This window comes from Quercus lobata, chromosome 8, assembly GCF_001633185.2.
Source record: "Quercus lobata isolate SW786 chromosome 8, ValleyOak3.0 Primary Assembly, whole genome shotgun sequence".
NCBI classification, from domain to species: domain Eukaryota; kingdom Viridiplantae; phylum Streptophyta; class Magnoliopsida; order Fagales; family Fagaceae; genus Quercus; species Quercus lobata.
This window is the reverse complement of record NC_044911.1, coordinates 40,090,907-40,110,875: the sequence shown is the minus strand read 5'-3', so window position 1 is coordinate 40,110,875 and position 19,969 is coordinate 40,090,907. Positions and strand designations below refer to the sequence as shown.

Sequence of the window (19,969 nt, the reverse complement as noted above, 5' to 3'; positions counted from 1 at the left end):
CTTTTAGTCCCTACATTTTAACGTTTTTTCATTTTAATCCCTACATTTTATTTTTTCCACTTTTAGTTCCTAAACCAATTAACGCCCTTTCATTTAAGTCCTTGAAGCTAACTTCCGTCACTAATCTAACGGGAACCAGTAACGGATGAATAAAATAATATTAAAAAATTACTGTAGCACTGATATATCAGTATATAAATTTAAAAAATTAATTTATTAATTTTAACTAAATAAAAAAAATAAAAACAGAAATAAAAAATCATGTTCAAACGCATCATCTTTTTGAAAGTCCAGACCCATTCTTCTGGATCTTTGCCCAGAATAAATGTAGGGAATAACGTATCACAATTGAAACAACCCCACCCACGCTGTCCGTCAAGCCACCAGATCAAACAACTGAGACCCAAAATCCATCAACCAAAAACTGTACAATCTTGATCACCAGATCCACCACCTCCGACCCACTAAAAGCAAGTCCCACTACAACATAACCTCTAGAAACCCAGCTAAATAATATTGAAGAAGGAACAAGATTGACAGTTGCGCCAAGAGAACTTGAGAACTGGTGGTGGTGCCGATGACATGGACCTAGTGATGGGTGGCAACGGTAAAGGGAGAGCCGGTGATGGGTGGGTTTGTTCTCTCTTTTCTCTGTCTCGAACCATCTCTCTCAGATCGGCATGGAGGGTGTGGGTTAGTGGGGATCGACGTGATGGAGGGTGTTTGTTTGTGGAGATCAGCGTCTGTGGTGGAGATCGGCGTTTGTGGTCGAGGTTGAGGTGTGGGTCACGATGGTTGCTGGGCTGTGGAATCGATGAATTGGTGGTTGGGTTATGGAAATCGGTGACTGGGTTATGGGAATCGGTGTTTGGGTTGTGGGATTCGGTGAGTGGATTGGGTGGGTTTCGATTTTGGTGGGTTTGGGTTTGCTCAGATCGGCGTGGGTTTGCTCAGATCGGCGTGGATTTTGGGTTTGGGTTGTGGGTTTTGGTTTTGGTGGGTTTGGGTTTGTGGGTATGGATTTGGCAGTGGTGGCGGTGGTGGTGTTGTTGGATTTTAGGTGGTGGTGGCTGCTATGTTGTGGGTTTGATGTTGTTGCTGGGTTTGATGAGAAAGAGCTTCATTTAATTTAAATAAAAAATGACCAATTAGGGAATATGGAGGTCGTTGCTGGGTTTGCTCTTTGATTCTGGGTTTGATGTTGTTGCTGAAGATTGATTATAGGGAAGAACACAAAGAACATGAACATGTTCTTCATGTTCTTCCCAAAAAAAAGAGAAACAAAATTAATTGAAAATCTTTTTTTTCTTTTTAAATTTTATTATTATTTTATTCATCCATCAGTGTTCCCATTAGATTAGTGACGGAAGTTACCTTCAAGGACTTAAATGAAGGGGCGTTAATTGGTTTAGGGACTAAAAGTGGAAAAAATAAAATGTAGGGACTAAAATGAAAAAACGTCAAAATGTAGGGACTAAAAGTGCATTTACGCCTTTTTTTTTTTTTGATAGGATCCAACCTTTCTTTTCTATGTCGTTTACTTTTGCCCACGTAATGACGTATGCTGATGAACGAAAATTTTTTAAAAATTAGGGATTGAAATCCGGTGTAATTGCTAAATTGATCTAATAGTTATAGAGATAAGATAGTTTTTGTTTTCTCTAATTCTTTTTTTTTTTTTTTTTTACATGTTTAATATCATACTAAACAGCTTTTTTATACTTATTGGAGTTTAAAAGATAATAAATTCCCCTAAAAAATTATCTTACGAATATATATATTTGAAAGTTGTTAATTTATTATACAATATATTTATAAATTATGACTTACTCTAGTATCATAATATTAATGTTTATATTTGTGTAGGTACGTTTACACATGTGTACGATGATTTATCTTGACTCGAAACTAATATATTAATTCCAAAATTTGGCCCCCCCAAACAAAAAATCCTAGCTCCGCTCCTACCCCTCGTCTATAAGTTTGGATAGAAAATGTATCACTAGATGTTGCTACTATTTTACAAGCCAATTTTAATAGCCTCCCTTAACTGAAATGAAATGTCTTTTTTCTATAAAAAAAAAAAAAGTAGTGCCACTTGATTACTAGGATGATTAACTATTATCACATGATTATTCAAGTAAAGATTTTCCACTTTCTGAACATAAATTTGCTAAGGATTAAATATATGGGACAATCACTTTACAACCTTTGAAACTCTAAGGATCAAATTAGAAAATTAGGCAAACTCTAAGGACTAGATCTTATTTAGAACCTTCCAACCTCTCTTTTTCTGTTTTTCAACTCTAAATTTCAAGTTACAACTAATTTCTTTCGTTTCTTATTTAGAAGCTTCTAAGCTCCTCAGTTTTTCAACTCTAAATTGTTTTTCAACACTAAATTCCAAATCCAAAGTTACAATTACTTAATCGGAAGCTTCTTACCTCTCTTTTTTCTCAACACTAAATTCCAAATCCAGAGTCGCAATTACTTTATTTCAGATTCACACTTCTTCTTTTCTTTTTCTTTTTTTTCCCAACACTACTAGTTTTGGTGACACATGCCTACCCCTTGATTACCAAAATTAAAATAGAGCTTTTATCTAAATAACCATGAAACCATGTATTAAATAATGTATTTTATACAATGTTAATCTCATTCACATAAGAATTTTGATTACACACAAACTTAGAATAGCTAATTAACAAGAAAACTTGTTAAAAAACTTAGAGTAGGTATGTCATCCACTCACTCAAAACTTCTAAGAATGATAATAAATATCATCATCTTACATTTTATGTATCTAGCTACAATGTTTAGCTTACTTAATTTTTAATGAGCACCCTTTTAAGCAAATAAAAGAAATAAAATAGAGCAAAATAAGAAAAAGGTAGATGTGCAAATGAAGTTTCTGCTAATAATAATAATAATAATAATAATAGGTGAAATTAAGAGAAACTCAAATTAGAATTCCAAATTAGAGTTCCAATTTTACGCCATGTGTTCTAAATTATTTATTCTTAAAGAGTTTTATTTCTTAATTTTAGAATCAAATATGGAACCACATCATAAATATTCATATAAGTGAGTATTAAATAAAAAAACCAAAGAATTTAGAATAAATGAATTGTAAAATATATATATAAGTTGTGGGGCCCGGCCCAAAATAATGGGCTAGTCTAAACTACAGGCCCGTCCGAGAAGCATCCTTTCCGAGGAGAAGCCACAGATAAAACATTATCCAAGCCCAATTGCGGTAAAAGGAACTTGTCCGAGGAGTAACTCCTCCTCGGACATTACGAAGTCCGGACGAAGAGCTCGCCCCAACCATTGCAGTTCATCCTCCCAGCATATAAAAAGAATAAAACCCAAAATGTCTCATGGAAAGCTGCCACCACCACATTAAATGTGCCACAACCACCCTCTTGGCCGCATTAATGAGGAAAAGACCCCTGAACAGTACTACCTTGGCCACTGCAACTCACAAGGGAGTGATAGGAGAGTCTGATGGGACAGGTGTTCAAGTGGAGGCTTAGATGATTAACAAGTGTAAGGTTCAGATGAGAATGAGAGAGCTATATAATGTAGTGGAGTCCCTCAAAGAGGGAACGGAGAAATGTATTCGGAACTGAATAAATAGAACCTCCTGTTAAATATCCATCCCTGTGTTTTTGTTCCTGCAACAGTATTGTCCATGCATCAGACCGAATAAGCTCACTGAGGTTAAGTTCTATTTATTCAGTTCCGAATACATTTCTCCATCCCCTCTTTGAGGGACTCCACTACATTATATAGCTCTCTCATTCTCATCTGAACCTTACACTTGTTGATCATCTAAACCTCCACTTGAGCACCTGTCCCATCAGACTCCCCTATCACTCCATTGTGAGTTGCAGTGGCCAAGGTAGTACTAGCGACATGAACTTTATCTGCAAACGTCCAAGAAAAATGGGATTAGTTCAGGAAATTTTCCAATTGTAAAGAAAGCAAGAAAAATAACCCCCCAATACTAAACCCTTTCCCGAAAAGGATTGGCCCTAAAGACGCCGCACCTGGGGTTCCTTCCCGAGTTGGACAATGGATACCATCGAACCACTCCCCCGAAGCAATAAGGAAATCGTTCTTCACGGTCTTATTGGATACTGGGAGACAAGAACTCGTAAATTGTAGCGCGTTCAAAGTAACTGTCCGCACGCGCGCCCCAAGCCCTCCTTACTTCCATCCTCTCACTAACATCAAAACCCCGCTTTTCTCCTCGGAAGGAGATAAAAACTGGAGTTTTGAGGGGCTATTGTGGGGCCCGGGCCAAAATAATGGGCTAGTCTAAACTACAGGCCCGTCCGAGAAGCATCATTTCCTAAGAGAAGTCACAGATAAAACATTATCCAAGCCCAATTGCGGTAAAAGGAACCTGTCCGAGGAGTAACTCCTCCTCGGACATTACGAAGTCCGGACGAAGAGCTCGCCCCAACCATTGCAGTTCATCCTCCCAGCATATAAAAAGAATAAAACCCAAAATATCTTATGGAAAGCTGCCACCACCACATTAAATGTGCCACAACCACCATCTTGGCCGCATTAATGAGGAAAAGACCCCTGAACAGTATTACCTTGGCCACTGCAACTCACAAGGAAGTGATAGGGGAGTCTGATGGGACAGGTGCTCAAGTGGAGGTTTAGATGATCAACAAGTGTAAGGTTCAGATGAGAATGAGAGAGCTATATAATGTAGTGGAGTCCCTCAAAGAGGGGACGAAGAAATGTATTCGGAACTGAATAAATAGAACCTCCTGTTAAATATCCATCCCTGTGTTTTTGTTCCTGCAACAGTATTGTCCATGCATCAGACCGAATAAGCTCACTGAGGCTAAGTTCTTTGACCCATCCTCTACAAATATTTATTGTGAGTTGCGCCTTGGGTCAAGGCCGGATCAATAGGGTTTGGGCCAGGAAAATCGTGCAACTACATAAGTGATTCACTATAATTTTTTTTTTAAAACATGGACAATTTATATTTTATACCTAATAATATCCTTACAAATTTTTTTAAAGAATTAACAAAATATAAAAATGACTATCAATAGTATTTAAATTATATATATAGGAATTATATTATGCATCTTATTGTATATCTTTAAGTGTATCCATCCATATGCATGAGATTACAAGCTAGTAATATTATTAGTCTAAAAAAATCAAAACCTAGCAAATTAGTATTCTCTCGGTTACAAAATAGAATGCCCTATATCACCAATATCTCAACTTTCCAAGCATGACTACCATCACAATAAACTCAAAATATGTGAATACTTTTTGAAATATTAAAATTTAGTGGGGGTATTTTGACATAACACAAAGGAATATTATAGGAATTATAAGATTTTGTTACAGTTTAATTGAGAGAATAATCCTAATGAGCATTTGCTGATTTCTAAAATATAAAGGGGGAGATTGCTTGATTTTAAAGTTAAGACAATTAAAAACTACCTAAGTATAAAGGGGAGAAAAAAGAAACGGCCTTTTCCCCAATTTTTTTTTGTATGTAAAACTTTTTTTAAAAAAGCTTGAAAAAGGTGTGTAAAAATAATAATAAACAAAAGCCAGCTCAAGAAAAATGTGTGAAACAATAAAATTTGGCACACCAAAATTAACTAAATCAAAAAATAAGTTTAGAAACATAATAAAATGTTACAACATTTTCACAATACTTTTATTTTTAGTTATAGTTGCGATTAGTTTAATAATTGTGAAAATATTGTGACAAACAAAAAATTATAACATTTCAAAAATATCTTTATTTTCAATTGTGGTGAATTTTGAACTAATAACTTATACCTTAATAAGTTACTAATATTATAACTTGAACTCTTTTCCCATAAGCTCTCGGACGATGAAAATGTCAATTAAGCCATAAGTTACTGTATTAGTCTTTTAGGCGGACTTTTCTTCTGATTAATAAGTTACTAATATTAGAACTTGAACTCTTTTCCATAAGCTCTCAGACGATGAAAATGTCAATTAAGCTATAAGTTACTGTTTTAGTCTTTTAGGCGGACTTTTCTTCTGATTAATAAGTTACTAATATCAGAGAAAAGGCTTCTCACTTCTGCTCCCACTTAACCGATTGCTCACCAAACCCAGTTACTGTACTTTGTACTTTAAACGAATTTTATATAAGTAGAAAGTAGAAGTAGATGTGCGGATAGATTAGCTTACTTAGTTAGCTGTTAATGTTTAGATTTTAATTCCTTTTTTTGTCCGCCTTTTTTAGAAAGAGTCCGCCTGTGGACTTGATGCCTCTTGTTTTAGCTGATTGTCAGGGATGGTTGTAAACAAGCTTTGTCCTGATTTTTTGGTTTCTCCTTAGTCTTTTAATGAAACTCCTTTTTACAAAAAAGAAAGAAAGTAGAAGTAGATAGATAGGGATTCCAAAGCATTGGAATAACGTTTACTTTTGCAACTCTCGCGGGTTTTTATTCAACGTTAATGACGTATGTTGTTGAATGAAAAATTTTAAAATATTTATTTGTTGGTCATCAAAAAACTATAAAAGGAGGGCCTCCCTTCTATGTTTTCTCCCACTACTCAACCACCAATTCAAAACTTCAAACCTCTCCGCCAGTCCCACAGCCACAAGCAAGCAAGCAATATTTCAATTACTCTTCCTCCTATTCTTTTTCACATCTCCCCACCTCACTCAATCTTTGAACCTAGAGGGCCTTCTTCTTCAGCAAGTCAAGCACAGCCTCACTGACCCGAGTCGTTCCCTCGCTTCATGGAACGACCAAGATGACACCCCTTGCAACTGGACAGGCCTTAAGTGCGACACGTCGACTCGCCGGGTCATCTCAGTCGACCTCTCCAACTTCCAACTCGAGGGCCCTTTTTCCACCTTCTTTTGCCGCCTTCCTTCTCTTTCCAACCTCACTCTCTCCAACAACTTTATCAACTCTTCCCTCCCCGTTGGCATCTCCACATGTCAAAATCTCAAGCTCCTCAACCTGTCCCAGAACTTCATAGAGGGTCCCATCCCGGGAGCTCTCTCTCGAATCCCAAATCTCAGGGTTTTAGACCTTTCTGGTAACAACTTTTCGGGCGAGATTCCTGCGAGTTTCGGAGAGTTTCGCCGACTCGAAACGCTAAACCTGGTTAACAATTTTCTAAACGGGTCGATACCCATTTCATTGGGGAACATTTCCAGGCTGAAAGAGCTTGGACTCGCTTACAACTCGTTCTCGCCGAGTCACATACCGAGTCAACTCGGCAACCTGACGAGTCTCGAGGTACTTTATCTCAGTGGGTGTAATCTCAAAGGTTCGATTCCGGACAGTCTCAGCCGGTTGACTCGCCTGCAGAACCTCGAGCTTTCCTATAACAAACTCACCGGCTCAATCCCCAACTCATTGACCGAGTTGAAAAGCATTCTCCAAATCGAGCTGTACCAGAACGCGCTTTCCGGTGAGTTACCTTCGGGGTTGTCGAACTTGACAAAGTTGTTGAGATTCGACGTTTCGAAGAACGAGTTGATCGGGACGATCCCGGATGAGTTGTGCGGGTTACAACTAGAGTCACTGAAGCTCTCCGAGAACCGGTTCGAAGGGTCTCTACCCACTAACATAACTCAATCTACAAACCTGTACGAACTGACACTCTTCAACAACAGACTCACTGGCTCACTACCAAGTGAACTCGGCAAGAACTCGTCGTTGCAGATCCTTGACGTTTCCTCCAATGGATTCTCAGGTGGGATTCCAAGCCATTTGTGCGAAAATGGTGCCGTAACAGACCTTATTTTGTTTAACAATTCATTTTCGGGAGAGATTCCAGAGAGTCTTGGAAAATGCCAGAGTTTATACCGGGTTCGGTTGACGCACAACAATATTTCGGGTACGATTCCAAGGACTTTGGTGAAGTTGAGTGAATTGGTTACGCTTGATCTTAATGATAATGAGCTTTCTGGCGATATTCCTGTGGGAATTCAAGGTTGGAAGAAGCTCATTGAGCTTAATTTGGCAAACAATAGGTTCTCTGGTGAGATCCCAGATGAAATTGGGAGCCTGCTGGTGCTTAATTATCTTGATCTTTCCGGAAATAATTTTTCCGGGATAATCCCACCTGAATTGCAAAATTTGAAGCTCAATTTTCTGAATTTATCGAATAATAGGTTGTCCGGCGACCTCCCTCCTCTCTATGCAAATAGGAATTATAGGAATAGCTTTGTGGGCAATCCGGGCTTGTGTGGTGACCTTCCTGATCTTTGTCCTAGGGTAGGTGGAAGTAAGAAACATGGGAATTTTTGGATTCTTCTAAAGATCTTTGTGCCTGCGGGCATTGTTCTTATTGTTGGGATTGTATTGTTTTGTTGGAAGTACCGAGCTGTAAAGAAGAACAAGAAAGAAATTGCTGTAGAAATTGCTATGTCGCCATGGAAGGAGTTCCATAAGCTTGGCTTTAGTCTGTCTGAAATTATGGATTGTATTGATGAAAATAATGTGATCGGTAGGGGAGCTTCCGGAAAAGTTTATAAGGCTGTGCTTAGTAAAGGTGAGACGGTGGCAGTAAAGAAACTATTCAGAGGTGGCGGTGAAAATTCAGAGAAGTATGGGTTTGAAGCTGAAGTTGAAACATTGGGAAAGATTCGGCACAGGAATATTATGAGGTTATGGTGTTGTTATGACTATTTGGATTGCAAACTTCTGGTTTATGAATACATGCCTAATGGGAGCTTGGGAGATTTGTTGCATCGTAGCAGGAGAGGCTTGTTGGATTGGCCGAAAAGGTATCAGATTGCTCTGGATGTAGCTCAAGGGCTTTCTTATCTGCATCATGATTGTGTACCACCTATTATTCATAGGGATGTGAAATCAAACAATATATTGATAGATGGAGAGTTTGGGGCTAAAGTTGCAGATTTTGGAGTTGCTAAAGTTGTTGCAGTAGCTGGCCCAAGGGGGGTATCCATGTCTGTGATTGCAGGCTCCCCAGGTTACATTGCTCCAGGTTTGTTACATTATTACATGATCACTCACTGATTTAATTTGCTATGCTGTCCGGTTACATTGCCCCCGAGTTCAATAAGTGTTCGTATCATTTATTGAATTTCAGGATTATTGGGTTCATATTGTGATATAACTTATTTTGTTTGATCATATAACCCATTTATACATACCATAAGCTATTTAGTTTGTTTAACTAGGCGATGTTAGTGAAAATTATTGGTTTAAACTGAACAGTCTGCAGTATTCCTACTTAAATGGTTCTCATCCACTTATTTCTAATTCATTCTGCTTCGATTTGAACCTGGTGCAGAATATGTTCAAACACGTCATGTGAATGAAAAGAGCGATATCTATAGCTTTGGAGTGGTCATTTTGGAGTTGGTCACAGGTAGACTCCCAATTGATCCTGAGTTTGGGGATGAAGGCTTCATAAAGTGGGTGTCCACCACCTTGAACCAGAAAGGAATCGACCATGTAATTGACCCTAAACTTGAATCCAAGTACAAAGAAGTGATCAGCAAAATTCTTGACATTGGCCTTCTTTGCACTGGCTTACTTCCTATTAGCCGCCCTGCAATGCGAAAAGTGGTTAGATTGCTGCAGGGAGTAAGCGCAGATAAAAAGTCCAACAGAGTTTACAGGGATGGGACAGGCTCCCCTTATTACCAGGGAGAGGCGTCTGATCAAGCAGGAAAGTTCTCCCCCGATTACCATGGAGAGGCCTCTGATGAAGCAGTGTTGATCTCCCGTACCTGCCACACCTTTTGAGAGGAGAAAAATACATTAGTAAAAGTAAAAACAACAAAAAAAAAAGAGTGAGCATATCACCTAAAATCAGTGATTACAGGAATTGTTAGATTTTAATGGAATAATGTACAGAAAATGACTTTTGTATTGGGTCTTTAGAATTTCATGTTCAATTGAATTCATAACTCAGGTTCCTTCTTTTTGCATTTCAATCATTTGATAAATTGTCCCAACAAATAAACCGTGATTCCTATAGAAGCTGTGGATAGACCCTTAAAACATAACTAAGCATTAAGAATACAAAATACTCTTAAGAGGAAACTGTCACAACAACATGGATAGGGTTGCCTTAAAAATGAGGACATTCTCTGCTATATATCCTAGCAACAATGCAGATCATGCAAAATAGTTTGTTTCATAAAGAATACAAAATGCTCTTAAAGGAGAAATTCATCTAGATAAACAAGTCCATGAACAATGTAAACTATAAGAATATCAAAACCATGTAAATTCAGGATACATGTCAACAAAGGATGTAACAGAATTGCTTCTTCCTTAGCAGATCATCACAAGATCTATTTTCATCACATACTGCCAACAAATACTTTGAACTATAAGAACTATATCATAAGAAATTTTATGGATCAATTCATATATGTTGACCAGTATCTAATAAGATTTGCTAATATTGTGTAGCACTATAGCTGCAAAATTCTTCAATCAATAAGAAACATAATTCACCATGCTGCTCTTCACTAAGTACAGGCACACCAGCATGCAAACACACACTGTTCACAATTTTATAGTAAAGAAAGGACTGGCTATAAAAACAATATTTGAATTCTTCAAAAATTACAAACCAGGATATGTCTTTACAAATTACAAACCAGCATCATATCTGGAAATAGTGTAATCTGAAAGCACATTTGGACAAGAGGACAAAGATTGTCATTTATTGAACATATATGACAGATAAGTAAAATTGTAATAGTCTAGTAAACAATTTTATGGGGCCTTAGTTCGATGGCAAGTGTCTTCAACCAAAACTAGTAGGTTCCAAAACAAAGCAACAAATTACCTAAGCAGAACTGACAATGAAGCATGTTCTTTTTCTTTTTTATTGGTAAGCAGCACACTCACCCGATGAGTCTAACAATGACCACACCCCACCCCCACCCCATGCTAACAGGGGAAGGAAATACTATTAATTCTTCTTCTTTTTAATTTGGGGTTCTAAAGTATTAAATAATAAATCCATTGAATAACAATCTCCAGAATTATGGTATAATCTCACTTAACTTTCTGAACTAGTAAGATAGAGACATGTCCTTTCAAAATTCGTACTGTCAACATGCTCGATTATAAGATTGAGGTTTTCAGCCTTGCATTAGTCAGATGTTACATATCTAAATGTTGGCCAAACACCCAAAAAGGAGTGGGTAGACACAACAAAGAAGATCTATGAGCAAATACTTCTCATTACCTACATTAAGAGATCAACAGCTTCATGTTCAGTATTGTGCTGCAGTGCAATAAAAATTGATTAGAAACAAACTGATTTAAAAATTAAACATAATAATAACAATAATAATAAAACCCTATCACCTATAGTCATATTGTAACATGTTCCTGAATCATACCTTCATGTGAAAAGCAACTACTTGTTCAACAAGCTTCATAAGATCATCAATTTCTTCATCTTCACTCTGTTATGGTAAATGCAACGAAATCAAAAATAACTAAAGTTTAGAATCAGATATGGGACACCAAAGAACAACAAATTCTTGACAAAATCTTTTATTGATGGAACAACAAAGATTAAAAGAATAAGTTCCAAACTAACAGATATGGAACACCAAAGGACACAGATTCTGGGAAAATCTTTATCCATGCATGTTCCACTGCTTTTTTCTGAAGGAGCATATTCCACTACTAATATATTGTACATGTGAGCGTACACATGTATGCATGTATATAATACATTAACCCTGCTACAAAACCATGCCCCATAATTACCATCAAATTCATGGAAGTATGCATATTGTAGTATACGATATCATAATACAAAGCTTCACTTTAATATGTTCTTCAAGACATGCGAAATCAAATTTTAATGCTTTAAGATGTAAATGCAAATGCATAGAGAGCCTTTGTTCACTAATTCAAATAGAAGATTTATGAATTTCATAGCATTAATAAGATTGATTTCTAACCATTCGCTCAACATACTCTTGTGGAATTTCTCCAGCTAAGTTCCTGATTACAAACAACACATTCACTAGTGAGGATAACATTCATTTATACAGATTGAACTTAAATCACTACTAACAAAAAAAAAATATTTAAAACCTAACCATACAAAAAAATGGACAATATCTAACTATATTTCAACTAAAACCCCAATGCTGACCACAATTTTTTTAATCAGATGATGCTCACCTCACATATTCATGACCCCATGAACCAATATCATCTTTGAACCCAGCAATTTATATTTTAAACTCTCCTAAAAGAATTGACCCGAAAAACAAAATAATTGTCAGAAAAAAGGACATCGAAGGAAGGAAACGCCAAAGAGAATATACTAAAACTAAAATATCAAAGTTTTAGTGGATGAGTGAAGTAAATATCAAAATTTACTTTGATTCATTTGCTATGAGTTCGAATTTCGTGCCTACAATAACAAAATTTTAAATGTTTTCAAAGTTAATCTATAATCCCCAAAAAGTTTTCATCCAACACAGTCCCTAACTTTAAACCCTAACCCTAAATAAGTTCATGACTATCTGATTGCAAATTAGTGAATGAGTGAAGTAAATAGGGATATTAGTTATGGTTACCCCAAGCTCTGAAGCGCATTCCTCTGTACCACAGGGCAATAATTCTGAATCCTTTCCACATACAACTCCAATTGATGCTTCAATGCCAAATCCTCAGACTGCAATGCAAGCACACAATCAAAGTGACTACTTTGATTCATTTGCTATGAGTATGAGTATGAGTATAAAACAAAGAACAACAACAGCAACAACGAACTCTGAATGAAGCATTAGTGCATGGCTTAGCTAAGGTAACTAAAGCTAAAATTACTTCATAGGGTTTGAAAATTCAAAATACTGTGTTTGCTTCTCTAGAATTGAGTTTTCTTTTTGCCATATTTCCAAAACTCTAGAAGAAAACACACGTACCAAACGGGTAGATTTTACAGATAGGAACCAAACCCATGATAACTCGCAACATTGATACGCATGGGCCCAAACCTAAGGCCCAGATACTGTTTCGCTCTTTTTCTTTTTTCACCTGGGAAAGGCTACAGGGACAAAATTCAGGCCCTCACTCAATTGGTTTTTTTTTTTTTTTTTTTTTAACTATTAAATTTGCACAAAATTCAATTTAGTAATTTTTTTTATTTGACTTTCACTTTTATTTAATGTAGTCTTTTTGTCTAATTCTGCGAATTTTTTTTATTTTTGTTTTATACAAATTATAATTTTACTTTAGAATAATCTAATTTAAGTGTATATATGTGTGAAGCTCCCTTTTGGAATTTGAACCCTAACTATTGCCCCTACACTCCACAAGTACTATTACTTATACTTATGAAGTAACCATCGTGTCAAAGATGCGCAGTAGTTCTAATTCTACCACTTTAATTTAGTATTTTTTATTATTTAACTTTTGCTTTTATTCAATATGGTCTTCTAGTCAAATTTTAGACTTTAATACTGCATCATTTTGGTTTCTTTTTTTTAAAAGAAATTGAAAAATGCTAAAACAATGTCCTATTGGGACACTTAACAAAAACATCTCTATCAAAAGTGGATGAAATTATGGGTGTGCGTAGTTCAGTTGGCTCAATTTTTTCCCAAATTTATCACCAAACCGATAGAGGTCGATTTTCTCATAATTAAAATTGATGCATACCGCTTAGGGTCGGTTTCCCGACCTATAGCGATGTGGTTTCTTGCGGTCAGTTTAATCGGTTTGGTCGGTTTGAAACATTAAATTTTTTTTTAATTAAAAAAATTAGGCTTTCAAGCCCAATACACAATACGTTTAAGATTTCAAGCAAAATGCTTACTTGACAAACTATTTACAGTTCACACAAACTTGTTCAACACATCAGCCTATTCCAAAAAAAAGTCCAAATTTCATAAACTTCATAAATCTATTCAAATTTCACACATAAACTTCATAAAAATATCTGTTCAAATTTCACGTATAAACTTCATAAAAAAAATTCTATTCAATCTGTTCAAAAAACAACAACAAAATCTGTTCAAGTTTCATGCATAAACTTTATAAAAAAATCTGTTCAACTTGTTCACACATAAAATCTGTTTAATCTATTCAAAAATCTGTTCAACCTGTTCAAATCTGTTTACACATAAACAATTTGTCCAAATTTCATCATTTCATTCACACATAAACAATTTGTCCAAAATTTCATCATTTCATTCACACATAAACAATCTGTCCAAATTTAATCATTTCATCATAAACTTGTCCAACCTATTCACACATTAACAAACTACCCAAATTTCTCATTTCATTCACCATGCAAAAATGTTTTGAAATTACCTTAATAAGAGTTCAACTCCCAAAACACTATCATGTAGCATATAATATCATCAGTGTCACTGTGTGTATTAGTGTCAATAACAATAAGTGTTAATGTATCCACTTAATAACGTATTACAAAATTATTTGTCATTGTCCACAAATGCCAAAATTAAGATATACAAATTAAATTAGCATTAAGGCAAAAGAATGCTAATTGCTTGTATTCCCAGTGATAATCCCACCCATGAGTAACTAAATAACTACCATTAGTGAAAAGTCCACTACCAATAACATGTACAAATATAATTAGCATATAGGCAAAATAATGCTAATTCCAGTAAGTCCATTTCTCCAATAAATTTGTGCACTATGCATCATTCTAGAACTCCTACAAAATACTAAACAAAACAAAATAAACATGTGTTAATAACAATAAAACGTTTATAAACAATAAAATATTTATAATTAGCACAAACGAATGATAATAGCAAGTATAATTACATAATACTAACTCCAAGCAAAGAGCAGCACATCACTCATCATCATCCAATACAACGGTGCTTGGATCCTCCTCCATAGGCATTGGGCAAACTGATGCAATTTCTACAATCTCATTCAAAACAAAATAATTCTTAAGCATTAAGCAAATAAATAAACATTTGATGTATACAATGAACAAAATGGACATATATATATTTTTATCGATGTCAATCTCAAAACTCTCCATATCCTCCACATTATCCATGCACTCCCGAAGCATTATTGGTCTTTTTTTCTTCGCATCCTTTAACCAATTCTGGGTACAAATAAAGGCTTCAATTGTGTTAGGAGATAATAAACTACGTAACGAATCCAAAACACACTCCCTCGTACTAAAAGCAAACTCGGATGCAACTGTAGAGATAGGAATAGCCAACACATCACGAGCAATTTCTAAAAGGACTCGATATCTAGAAGAACTCATTTTCCACCACATTAAAATGTCAAAAGCTTCCACATCAGGGTCCTCAGAAGATTCCAACAAATACCTATCCAACTTAGATTTGCATTCCACATTGTCCTCATTCGCCAAGTTTTACATAAACCCAGTATTATAGCTTTTAATGCGACCAGACAATGAAGCATTACCAACACTTGGCCCGGAGTCCCTAGGTAATGAAGCACTATTACCACTACCACTAGAACTCAAGACTCCATTTTGACCCATTCTCTCTATATACAACTTCGTCAACACATCCCAAACCCTAGAGCTCATCGCATCCCTCTTGTCCTTCCCATACCATTCCCTGAACCAAAACTTGAAATACTTCAATCTATACCTTAGGTTAAGAATAACAGCAACAAAAAGCATCATTGATATTATCTATACTTCCCCAATACTTATCATATAATTTTTTTTTTCATCTCTCCCGCCATACTCCTCAAAAGAGGATCCTTATTAACACCACACAACTGCTGCAATTGATCTTTAATGCTAATTAGCTCATGGAAGTATGTATTAGAAGTGACAAACAAGGACCCAAAAAATCTAAGTTTTGCCTCATAAAATATGCCAAGAAATTTCACAAAGGTCTTGACATTTTTCCAGTCAAGATAGTTAAGAGGACCAATAGGCTTTTTCCCATTTCCATCAGCTTCACAAAAATAAAGTTAGCAATGTCCATCCCCCTTTTTTAACCTATCAAATGCTTTCACAAATTTCAAAGCACAATCTAACATGAAATAAGTCGAATTCCACCTTGTTGGCACATCAAGGGACAACAAACATTTTGCTATAATTTTCTCATTTTCAACACATTCTTGAAACTTCTCAAACCTTGTAGAAGAGGCTCTCACATATCGCACCACATTCCGAACCTTGGCAATTGATTCATGGATGGATTTCAACCCACTTTGCACTATTAAATTCAAGATATGCGTACAACATATATGCGTACAACATATATGCATGAGCTCACCATCCAATATGGTACTATCTCTTTCTTTTGTTTTCTTCTTCACATAATCAATTACCATATCATTAGAACTAGCATTGTCCGTGGTAATTGTAAACAACCAGTCTATAACCCACTTCAACAAACATAACTCAACCACCCTACCTATGGTGTCCCCTTTGTGATTAGTTATAGGACAAAAGTTCAAGATTTTCTTTTGGTAAGTCCAATCCCCATCAATGAAGTGTGTGGTGACTACCATGTAGTTCAAGTTTTGTATGGAGGTCCAAGTATCTGTTGTCACACAAACTTGTTGCCTAACAAAGCCCTTCTCAAAATATCCACCTCACTAGAATAGATCTTCATACAAGCCCTTGCAATAGTAGTGCGATGGGGAATAGGAAACCCAGGATCAACTGTTTCCATAAATTCTTGAAAGCCTTGACACTCCACAACTTTAAAAGGTAATTCATTAATAATGATCATCCTTGCCAACACCAACCTCATCCTCTCTTCACTGTAGCTTGCAACTAATCCCCTTTCCTCTTAGCTTGAAAAGACAAAGTTTTTTGCTTATCATCACAAGAAAAATGCCACTTCTTACACACGTCCATGTGGTGCAACATGCCCAAAGTACCATTTGTCTTACCATGACAATTATATTGATTTTTACAATACTTGTATTTAGACTTTGGCTTCTTAGAATTAAGACCAACCAACTTAATAAAGTGTTGTCATACTATAGATAGGTCCTTACCACCTTGTTTAGGTGGTAGTGGGGGAAGTGATGCACCAAGTCCAATTGGTGATGCAAATTTAGATGGGTTAAGGTTAGCATTACCAAAAGGAGGTGGGTTAGGGTCCCCAAGGGCACCAGATCCAGGTGGAGCATCAACATCCTTCTAATAATAAGAAAATTCAACCAACAAAAAAACAAAATTTCCACAACGATGTCAAATTATAATTTTTCTAGTAACTACAATATCAAATAGCTCACTCTTAATCAATGAAGGTTACAACCATATCCAATAATAGCAATAACTAGTCAGTTTAGTTACAACAAGGCAACAATAACAGACTAATAGTCATTAGTCATTACTCAACAATTCATGTCACTGAAAAGTCATTATGAATTCAATTAATAAGTTTCTTCTCAAGATCAAATTTATTTTTTCACAACCAGCATCATCCCAAATTCAATAATTAAATAAAATAATTTAAAAAAAAAATCAAAAACAAAGTAAAATTGAATATTAACATCCCTATACAATTTTCTTTTACATACAATGATAAGAACATAAAATAAAAAGGAATTCATTATATTATTCTCAATATAAATATAAAATAAAAGCTAATTTTATGTATATAAACTTAAAGCAGTTGTTACTAAGTATTAAAAATTTAAATTCAAAACGTTGAATATAGTGAGTGATTATTTCTCGGTGAAGGATTGAAAGCAAGAACTCTCTCAATCTCTATCTCCCTCGAAAATCAAAATGCTGAAGAAAAAAAAAAGGTTAGTACTTAGTAGACTATGACACATTGAGTCACTAATTAGCTAACTCATGCAATGCAACTATGCAAGTAAGTTGCTTAAAGACTAAAATGGGAGCGGGCAACTATGGACTAAAGTAACAATGTAACACTCCATAGTCCAAACAAGTGCTGATCTTCCATTTCGTACATATTAATAATATAAAATTAGTTTGAACTTTGGAACCAAAGAGTGAAAGAGAGTTTAAAGGCCGAAAGGAGAGGGGGTTACACCTACCAGTGGTTTGTAACGGTGAGCGTTTGCTGCAAAGGCCAGTCAAGTCGAGCAGCGAGAACTCAGAGGCGAGTGGTGAGTGACGAGAGGCGAGAGCGAGAGAGAGAGTTAAGGGTTATGGGAGAATAGAATGAATTTATACTAGGGTAGAAATCTGAAAACTTAGCATAAAACGACACCTTTTTTTTTTTTTTTTTAATAACACCCAATACGATGGCGTTTTCTTTTAAAAAAATTAAAATAAATACCTGGTAAAACGACTGTAGAAGCAAGGGCCCAAGATCGTATATTGGGCCTTGGGCTTTATCCAAGGATATGGATGGGTCCAAGGAGGATCAAATAATTATTAGATATTCCCAGACCAGGTCTCATAAGTAGGGAGCAAATGAAAGGTTCTCCTCGGAGTAGCTCCTCTTCGGACTTGATGGATATGGTTCAAAGTATGTAATCCAGCAATTAAAGTGACCTTCCAAAAAACTTCAATGATAGGGATGTGCCTAATGAATATACGAGAAGAAGGAGACCCAAAAATATCTAAGGGAAAGCTGCCACCACCTTATTAAATGCATTGCAACTACTTTTTTGGCCGTATTTATGTGGAGAAGACCTCTAAACAGTACTACCTTGACTACCGCAACCCACAGAGAACTAGAGAGGGTGTTTGATGGGACAGGTACTCAAATAAAGACTCAAATGATCAACAGGTGTAGGATGAGGATGGTCCGAATGAGGATATATAGTGGGAAGAATTCTTCGTAGAGGAGGGGGGAGGAAAAAAGAAGAAAGAGAAGACTGTAATAATCAAAATTGTCTCTAGATTTAATTGTGATTAATATATATAATTGCGGCCTCCTCGGACTGAAAGTCTATTGATATCAATACATCTTATTAGTGCCTGATTGTCATTTAATTCCATACTAGTCGTTGTTCAATTCATTAAGGCCTAGTTCTTTGACCCACTTTCTACAAATTTATTGTATTGGGCTCATTGGGCTGATATCCCATATACTTTGGGTTTGGGCCATCAATCGGGACCCTACAACAACAATGTATCCAAACCTAGAAAACTATGTACAGGTATTGGTTTGGTTTAGCTTGTTTTGGTTTCGGATTTGCTGTTTCGGTGACTACAATGCACCGACATCAAAACTCCCTTTATGCTCTGATTACCAACATCAGCTCCATCGATTAGTTGCAGTGGCAGTATGAGATGATCGGCGTCGATTGGTTGGATCGGTAGCGGTGACCTTCTGCTCACTCCTAGATGGAATGATCACATTGATCCATAAACAATGACATAGCTAGAAATTTTTTTTCCAAGGGGAGTCAAACTAAATATAACAACAATTCTTAATTAAAATAGCTCATTGGCCCACACACACACACACACAAAAAAAAAACCTTTATTTTACAAATTAACTTTCATAATTCTAAGAAAAGCAATATCTATTTCTTTATGTTTATATCTTTTTTTCAGAATTTGAAATAAAGAATTAAAAAGTAGTTTCTAAATCTTGAACATTTTTCTCTTAAAATATGCATCAACTGTGAATGGTTTCCCCGTAAAATACTAACACAAATTGAAAGTGAATTAGTCTACCATAATTTTTTTCAAAATTTTGATGGATCGACTATGAGCATTAGAGAAAAAATAGTGAGTTTATCTTAAATTAATTGTCCACCACTCATATTCGATAACTTTATTAAATTGTGATGAAAATTGTAATGGTAGAAGAACTTAATATAAAAATAAAATAAATAACAAATCACTGTTATCAAAACAGACAACAGTGACACACTCAACACGTAAAATGCAAGTTGTACAACAATGTACACACTTATCAAAACATTACATAGTTTAGTCTTTTTTATTTATTTTTGTTTCACATATACCCAAACCCACAGTCATAGCTATTCACAAAAAAAAAAACTTATAATCTCAAACATTATAAACAGAG

The 19,969-nt window shown here is 35.7% G+C and overlaps 2 protein-coding genes across 4 annotated transcripts; one reads left to right on the top strand and one right to left on the bottom strand.

Moving 5' to 3' along the window:
- Window positions 1–6,486: 6,486 nt before the first annotated feature.
- LOC115956863 (receptor-like protein kinase HSL1) lies at window positions 6,487–9,793 on the top strand. The gene is made up of 3 exons (XM_031075137.1): window positions 6,487–6,491; window positions 6,554–9,000; window positions 9,310–9,793. Exons 1-3 carry the CDS (start codon window positions 6,487–6,489, stop codon window positions 9,765–9,767), a joined length of 2,910 nt encoding a protein of 969 aa, XP_030930997.1. The 3' UTR covers window positions 9,768–9,793.
- Window positions 9,679–12,920, bottom strand: LOC115954872 (26S proteasome non-ATPase regulatory subunit 2 homolog A-like). 3 transcript variants are annotated; one of them, XR_004083963.1, is made up of 6 exons: window positions 12,587–12,920; window positions 11,960–12,002; window positions 11,387–11,452; window positions 11,230–11,268; window positions 10,607–10,660; window positions 9,690–9,760 (listed from the first exon to the last, which is right to left on the bottom strand). XR_004083963.1 is itself a non-coding variant. In XM_031072842.1 (5 exons), the coding sequence occupies exons 1-4, from the start codon at window positions 12,724–12,726 to the stop codon at window positions 11,230–11,232; spliced, it is 288 nt and encodes a 95-aa protein (XP_030928702.1). In that variant the 5' UTR covers window positions 12,727–12,920; the 3' UTR covers window positions 9,679–9,760. The 3 variants fall into 3 exon arrangements, 2 of the variants coding, with proteins under 2 accessions (XP_030928702.1, XP_030928701.1); XM_031072842.1 differs by lacking the exon at window positions 10,607–10,660 and having other exon boundaries at window positions 9,679–9,760; XM_031072841.1 differs by lacking the exons at window positions 9,690–9,760; window positions 10,607–10,660 and adding an exon at window positions 11,073–11,127 and having other exon boundaries at window positions 11,234–11,268.
- Between the last annotated feature and the right edge of the window lie 7,049 nt (window positions 12,921–19,969).

Excerpts from the sequence above, each read along its gene's own strand:
- LOC115954872 (XM_031072841.1), bottom strand. The coding sequence starts at position 12,726 with ATGAATCAAAGTAGTCACTTTGATTGTGTGCTTGCATTGCAGTCTGAG. Across the intron at positions 12,003-12,586 it reads AATGCGCTTCAGAGCTTGGG|GAACTTAGCTGGAGAAATTC; the intron begins GTAACCATAACT and ends GTTTGTAATCAG. Across the intron at positions 11,453-11,959 it reads AAGAGTATGTTGAGCGAATG|AGTGAAGATGAAGAAATTGA; the intron begins GTTAGAAATCAA and ends TTACCATAACAG.
- LOC115956863 (XM_031075137.1), top strand. Across the intron at positions 9,001-9,309 it reads CCCAGGTTACATTGCTCCAG|AATATGTTCAAACACGTCAT; the intron begins GTTTGTTACATT and ends AACCTGGTGCAG.